The sequence below is a fragment of the Cryptomeria japonica genome, chromosome 3, assembly GCF_030272615.1.
Source record: "Cryptomeria japonica chromosome 3, Sugi_1.0, whole genome shotgun sequence".
Taxonomy (NCBI): Eukaryota; Viridiplantae; Streptophyta; class Pinopsida; order Cupressales; family Cupressaceae; genus Cryptomeria; species Cryptomeria japonica.
The window spans coordinates 277,113,719-277,122,073 of record NC_081407.1 but is presented as its reverse complement, the minus strand read 5'-3'; the positions used below and the strand labels follow the sequence as shown (position 1 = coordinate 277,122,073).

The 8,355-nt window shown below is 36.5% G+C and overlaps 1 protein-coding gene across 1 annotated transcript; it reads right to left on the bottom strand.

Annotated features, from left to right (window-relative positions):
* Window positions 1–7,329: 7,329 nt before the first annotated feature.
* On the bottom strand, window positions 7,330–7,947 carry LOC131063879 (kiwellin-1-like). Its single transcript, XM_059217331.1, has one exon. The coding sequence runs from the start codon at window positions 7,945–7,947 to the stop codon at window positions 7,330–7,332; it is 618 nt and encodes a 205-aa protein (XP_059073314.1).
* Window positions 7,948–8,355: the final 408 nt, after the last annotated feature.

Below are 8,355 nucleotides of genomic sequence, written 5' to 3'. Positions count from 1 at the left end.
GGTCTCAAATGACCTAGTGATGAACCTAACAAGTGCAACATCTGACAAAAGATCTTTAAGAGTGAATGATGTAACCGACATCAATGTTAGATTCATTAGCATGATTTTAGGCTACAAAACCACACATGCAAATAGGTTAAATTCAATCTCTAGCCTATGCATAAAGAGTGCCCATGATATGATCAAAGATAATGCAAAAATAGATGTGTGTGAATGGTTGAAAGATGAGCTTATTGATAATGTTGGAAAAATTAAGAAAGACAAAAAGGGGACATTTAGATTTGGAAACCTACTTGTCTATTTAATGTTGCACATAAAAAAATAGGTAGCCAGTATTGGTAACAAGAATCTTCGTTTTGATATACCTGTAGGCAAACAATTGTCTGATTTAGTAAATAACATGGGTGAAAATAGAGAAAAGAATATAAATGAGTACTTTCAGCCATTGAAGGCCCAGATGAATACTAGAGTTAGACTTTCACAAGAAATTGTAAATAAGTATAAGGATGAAATATGCTTTGTTATTAAGAAAGATGAGATTTAGATGGAGGCAGTTGTCCCAGGAACCATTTGGGTTACTGAAATGGTTTATGAAACTGATGACCACATAATTGAAACATATGCAAAAGCCCTTCTGGAAGCACCTAAGGAACCAAAAGAAGAGGTATTTGGTAGTGTTGAAACTATTAAAAGTCAAATCCAATCAAAGAAAAGGGTAAAGAGGGTAGAAGCAACAGTAAGAAGAGGATCTAGGCAAGAAAAGGCTATCAAAGAAGATGTACTTAAACAAACTGGTATCATTGAAGATGAGTTAGAAACACTACAGCCAGAAACTCGCCTTTCACCGGTAGCAACTTCTTCAGAAAGTGACATGCCAGTTGCATTTAAGAGAGTTGTGAGGAAAAGAGAACCTTCACCAGTATCTACACCTTCTCCTAGAAGAACCAAACAGAAATAATAGGTAGTAAGGCCCCTAACTAAGAAGATAACTCCAAAGAAGAAGAAGCTAACACCCAAGAAGAAGACTCAACGAAACATTGCTCCAATTGACAAACTACTAGATGAAATAACAGAGGATAGACAGCTGAAAAACATCATTAAATTATATGATTCATTATCAGTTGATGACAAGGAGAAAGTTGAAAATCGTGTAATTCTACACTTGGACATATACAAGAAATTTGTAATGCAAGTTGTAGATGAATTGTCGACAGAACTGTTTAAAAGACTTGAAGCAAGAAGGCAAGCTGTTGTAGAGCTTGATAAGAAAATGAAAATTGAAAAACTACTTGTTGTTTATCCAGTCAACTCATGAAAAGAGATAGATGATATGATCTCAGAGGCTAACCGGTCAGGATTTTCAACTACACACCGACATGTAGCACTTATGGTTGGTAGAGTAAATGAGGTTACAAAGGAAATGACCAATTCATGGGACATATTCCATGTAGAGAAGGAAAAGAAGGAAGAATATAGAAAACCCAAACACATCAAAGTATATCAGAAGGATAAGGATAAGGGAAAAGGCAAGGTTGATGGACCACCTAGCATAAAAATAAAAGATAACTTATCCCCACCACCTTTGAATACTCCACCGGTAGTTACCAGTAACAATCAACCGGATAGTGAGAGTATGGACATACCACAAGAGGACACAAATCCTAACTCTGAGGTATTATACACAATGGACATTGATACTCAAAAGGTCAATATTGTGGTAGATAAGGATACAACTGAGAAGACAAATATGGCTAATGAGCAACTGGTAACTGATGGTACAGAAGGTAAACCGATAGATGATAACACTGAGCAACAGGCTCACACAAAGAAAAAGGCTCCATCATCGCAACAGTTTCACACTGAGTCAGTGCCACTAGCAACAGATGAGAAAGACAAACCTTTGCTTAAAGAAATGGAAACACAAACTGACCTACTAGAGGTCACCACAAGCAAGGATATTGCTCCCACTGGCAGAATAAAGATTATTGGCTCATCAAATAATGTAACATAAGTTCTTTTGGATTCCATAAAGAAGATAACAGATTGTAGCTCACAGGCTTACAAGGCAATAGATGACACCATTCCAATTTTGAAGATGATAGCACCAAAATATAATGTAGATGATCAAGATTCTTTGAGTCAACTTGACACTTTGTCCAAGTATATTACTGAAAACACTATGATAGTTCAACAATAAAAGAGGAAGCATTCAAGGAAAGATTAGAGAAGGAAAAACACAAATTCTTTGAGGAAGAAATAAAGAAGTGTACAAGGCAATTTGACACAGTTCTACCAGAACTATGTAGCGCATTGAAGGAATTCAAAACTTTGTATAGGGATACATGTAAAACTAACTTTTTGACAGTTGATATAGACAAGAAAATTAGCAAGATACAGGAAGAAATAAATCAACTAGATGACAATTTCATTAATTCATCTGATTCATTATCAATTTTTTAGTAGAAGATAACAGGTTTTGAGGAAGAACTATTAAAGATGGAAAGAGACAAAGAAAGAATTAAAGGAAAGGCTAAAGATCTAAAATGGAGACTCAGTCCAAAATTGGACTACCTTGCGTCCTTAAGGAAAGAAATATCTGATGCCTTGATTCAAGGATAAAAAACACCTGCAGAGCAAATGCAACACCTCACCAGTATAGTTCAGAGGATAGAGGCCGCAATAAAAGACAACAAAAATTTCATTGAGAGCTTGAATCTGGTTTTGGCAGATCTTTTTCAGATTGTAAGCAACCGGTTACAAGGATGAAGTAGGAAACCACACTCATTGACACTTTGACAACCTTTGTCACTGATGCCAAAGGGGGAGTATTGGAATAAGAAAAATAATCAGTAAAATGACTCATCAACTCAGGGGGAGTACACATTCTTTTGGTACACATTTTTCGTAAGACAATACCAGCAGATTCTTTGTGGATGACAGTTTTTGGATTTTTCTCATGAGTGTTGCCATCAATGCCAAAGGGGGAGATTGTTGGCAAATGCACACTCCAATGAGACATTGTAGATGATTGAAGGTTTTGTCATTGATGGCAACCTTACAATCCTATGACACCAGCAAGACAATTTACTGGCACTAGCAAGGTCAGACTCTACACTGGCACATAGACCACTGGCACTGGCAGTAAAAGGAAGCATACTGGCACAGAGGCCGACAAGAATTTTTTTTGTAAATTATTTTGTTAATTATTGTTAAATCATTGTAAGCTGACTTGGCAAGTTGTAAAATGAATCATATATATAAGAGTTCATTGGAGAGGAAGAAAAGGATGTAATGGAGAAAAAATAAGGCAGACCTATTATGTGAATTATAGGTTAAGGGTTTATGTATGAAGCAGAGCTATAAACCGGTAATGGATCTGGCATAATAGATGCTATTTTGGAGCAGTACAAGACATTGGATTTATATAATCCATTTTGTAAGTCAGTGTGACTTCCCATTTTGTAATTGAGCAGTGAGCTCTAGGCACTTGGCCTTCCTGCATGTGCAGGCCCCTCTTGTAGTAGTAATATTCTCTTATTGGCCAGTAAGTGAATATTGTGGGTCACAAATCCCACCGAGGTTTTTCCCACACTGGGTTTCCTCGTTAAAATATTGTGTTATGGTGTGTTCTTCATGTGGTTGCTATTATCTTTGTTTATTGCATTACTTTCTGTTTACCAGTATATAGTATTAATATGTTCTACATGTTTTAAGCTAAGAAAATCTTATAATCGGTTAGATACTAATTCACCCCCCTCTAAGTATCTATGGGAATCCTAACACTAACCAGGTGCTTGTTGTGTAGAAGACAACCTATAGAACTACCACATGGGTAATTCAGAGGTAGTCTCATGGTGGCTGAATAGGTCAGGTCCACTATCGCCATGGGAAGCAGATGTCGAAAAGGTAGGGCCAGCTCTAGAGATACTCGTCGGTAGAGAACTCCAACAAGCAGAGAACCGATGGGAGCAGCGACTGATGATGGCATAGGATGGGTCACCGAGAGATCAAAGCATGGGCAATAGAGGAAACTAGGTCATAAAGGAAGTGGTGGTCAGGAAATGGCAGGGCCATTGGAAGAGATGACAGATGGTATTGTAGGTGTATCACACCTGCAAAATTAAAAGGACAGTATGGTGTTAGGGGATTGAAACCCCCCGTAAAAAATACATTTTTTTTATTTCCTTTTTTTTCAGATAATGATTTTCAATAAATAAAAACTGCGAGCATAATAATATTAAGTAAAATTAATATTTCATAGAAATTTTTTTAAAAAAATAAATTCGCACTACTTAGCCAAATATGATAATTTTTTCCTCTAAAGCCCCAAATCTCATTTTCATTCAATATAGGCGAATTTATAGTCAAAATTGATGGAAATGGCTAGCCTGATGCAATAGTGAGGTTGGATCTGGTCTAGAACACCTCTAGAAGATGTTGTTCCTCAGATCTTCCTCTTGACCTCCTTTAATGAAGCAATAAACTCTCTCCAAAAGCTATTCAATGGCGCTCCAACCACTTTGATACCATGTGAAATTATGCTTGAAGCAACCAAGATCAAAGAGACCAATAGATATCACAATGAAAAGAGAGATAAATATATGACAAGAATAAATTGTATCCCTATCAAGATGCAAAAGAGATCAAGTGGATCATCATTAATTGTTACATTCAATGTAGATGAGCCTTCTTATAAAGGAAATGCTAAGAGACAAGAGAGAACAAAATGATGACATGTGGATCAATGAGATACAAGGTTAGGTAGGGGCACGCAGGAGAAATAGTAAAATATTCCACATGAGGTGGATCACCCACCGATCGTGGAATGTAAAAACAAGATCACACCATAAAAGGTATAAATTTTCCTACATACACACTCCAGATGTATGCACATCTCCCTAACTATCACATATGCAAACTACAATGTGGTGCATGTACCTAAGTAAACTTAAGTAAAGTGTAATTATATACAAGATGAATAAATAATTACACCAACATACCTTCATCTAGGTCATTCTCTTCTACCACTTCAAGTTCTATGAATTTTGAGTTAGCTTCTATGTCATTTGGAAAATACAAGATGAAAGGCCATGCTTTATTTGCATCAACACACCTGCATAATAATAGGTGGCTTCTTGATTCAAGAGAATCTCATCATATGACATCGTTGATGGATACATTCTTTTCTTTTTAGCATTACACTTTTGTACACATTTTGATATGTCACAACACTTACATGTATGTTACTAGAAGTGGTTCTATTGACATCGATGATGGAACATTCAATGCTATTGTTTAAATCCCTTTATTATCTTCAAACCTCCTTTGCAATTTCTAGATTAGTCACTATGGGACATCTAAAATAGTTGACTTCACCATGCTTTATTCCTAATCAGAGATACAGGAATAATAGAGAGCTCATTATAGTTGGTATTGTTCATCATGCATCATAGTTATACTATTTCTCTCATTTTTCTCCCGTTGAGCATGTAGTTTCATTAACTGGTCTTAACTCAAATACATCTTGAGTAGATCATGTATATAAGGATATTTTTGGTCACTTGAACCTATGTCTTCTTTAGTCATCCACCTTGGTTCTTAAGAATTTTGTTGTGCCACCTCCACCTCTTGCTCATTTAGAGAATAGATCAATTAAGTAGGTTTATTTTTACCTTCTATTTTTTGCTTCTTGAGGATCTTTACTTCCTCTTTTATGGTAGCTTCAATATTCCTATCATCCCATCTTTAGTTCTTTTGAAGGTTTTTCATTAGGTATCTTCATAGTTGTTTGGACCTACTTCAATTGATTTGGCATCTTTTTATTTAGACATGTGAATAGATGAGCAATATTTCATGGCACACATTATAAGACTATTCCTTTGATCTCCTTTTTATGGATTTTTTTTATCTTGGCCATTAGATTTATTTCCTTGTGAGGGTAGGAATGCGGTTTTCCACTCTTTAATCTTCATCAGCATTAAACCACAGGCCTTATCTTCAACCTTGGATCTTGTCTCTTACAAGAGGATATATTGTCTCTTCCTTTCTCCCCTACTGGTGGATTTTGATTATACTTATGTGACCAATTTGGTGCTCGAGGGGGCGAACATCTTGAGTCCTTCATGCTAGCCATGTGCACTCCTTTTCTAGCCACTTGTACTCTTTTTCATTTCTTTTTCTCTCTTTTAGAGAGGTGTTTTCTACCACCACATTTTTCTCCTTTTCTCTTTTTGTGAGAGTTGTTTTGGATTGTACATGAGTACCTAATCAATCCTTGATGCTAGGGCTCATTCATTAATATTTACATTTAGCATTCATCATTAGCACTTTAGCTTATCTGAGGTTAATATTAAGAGGGGGTGTTTGAGTGATTAGGGAATTGTATAATTAATTATCTAACTAGGTTCTTGTTAGTTTACTCATTTAAACTAAACTTAGGTGTAATAACTTTTATCATATTAGGCTAATAACTTAGGTTATTTTTTGATATCATCTAACATGAAGTAAATAATTTATAATTATTAATTTAATAATTTACTAATTTAACTCTGGTATTCATTTTTTACCTTCTTTCATTAATAGATTGTTTCAATCATGATGTTGGGTACCAGAACATAAGTTTTCTGCTCTAGAACCTTATGGGTCTCCCTTATTTTATATGATTTAAATTTTTGATGACCTTATTCTATTTTTGTGAAGATATCAATTTCTATGTTCATTCCTCTTTTTATCATGCAGAGTATCCAACTCAAGAAAAGGTTTATTATGTATGTTATTCATTATCCACTTATGTACGCCCTTTGTGACAGTTACATATTTTATTATGGAATTTATGGGTTTTCTAATTTATGAGCTATAGCATAGTTGGGACTTTGTTGTTAAGTGATAAATTTATGTCAATGTATTGTGCTGGAGTAGGGCAAGAGTTACGAAGGGTAGGATCTCACAAAATAATTGAGAGACAAGACCTTATAAAATTGTCGCGATTGCTAGACACTATGATCTCAATGAAACTATGTCATAATGTTTTTAAGTAGTCCTCGTCGCCCAGATACATCGAAATCGGAATCAAAATCTAGTTAAATCAACTTTAAGATGAGTTCACATTCCCATTCCTTCTGATATGCAATTACAATATACTGTCTTTAACTTTTTAATCTGTCTTAAAGTTGTAACCCTAGAAGTGAGAACTTTATAGCACCATATGTAATCGAAAACATACGATGCAAAAGAGTACATTATTATGGACTAGGAAGCAAGACTGCAAGAGCAATGGCTAAAACATTTATTTTGGCGAACAGAACGAAGAAAAGGAAGACCCAGAAGCTTTTAAGTTTCAGACCATGTGATACTCATCACACCAACATCCTCAAAATTGTCGACTCCCAAGGCTTTCCATACGGCTGGAGAGGCATCCACAATATTGTTTTTGCATGGGGGCTGAAAGGCATGCTCATCATCACAGCCAGCGACTGAGTCACACTCGTCCACCACCATGGCCCGCACGGATCGTCCATTGTCTGGATTGGTGATTAGTATGAAGTCATTGCAACGGCTGCCACCGGCGTACCAGCCAGTAGAAAGAGCAACAACTTTTTCGTCGTCACTGTGAAAGTCCCCGTCACACTCCGAAGCCCCTCCTCCATCATCGCCATTACCAAATCCATTGAGAGTGAGTGTGGCCTTAGTACTGCCTGTGACTGGGGGTGAGCATTTGAATTGTGGGTATCGCTGCCCCGTCTCGCAGCATTCTGCACCGTGGTGACGATTGCAGTCGTTGGATATGCCATTCAAAAATCCAGCTGGGTTACATGATGCAAGGAGTCTTGCATCATCGACAGGCCTACTGCATTCCGCTATGGACATGCTCAGTAGCAATCCAAACGCTATCATGAACATCATCCTCATCTTTCCTGCAAAACCAAACACAAACATATCAGCTGACATTTCCTGTTTAAATTCTCCGTGACAATCTAATTATAACTTCATCTAATCTCACTCTGCAATTTTTTCTGCTCTATAGCTGTGCGCTGTTTGAATGATACATCTTCATTGTATATTCGCTTCTATTTATAGCTGCCGTCACCGCTGGTGTTGTTTCAAAGATACATTCTCCTTTTCTGGGCTTCAACGTGTACTGTAGAATGTTAACTTCTAGTTCCCGACAAGAACTATGAAACCATAGATTCCTTAACCTTCAGATTCATTTCCACTGAGAGGATTCCAGGTAAGATGGCAACTTCCCCATTTTAATATAGGTTTTCCAGATTAGAAAATTCACTTCTTTGGTTTGATATGCCCAGCTTTATTTACTGTTATACTTTACTCTCCGCCGGCGGATGCTTTAGCTTAACG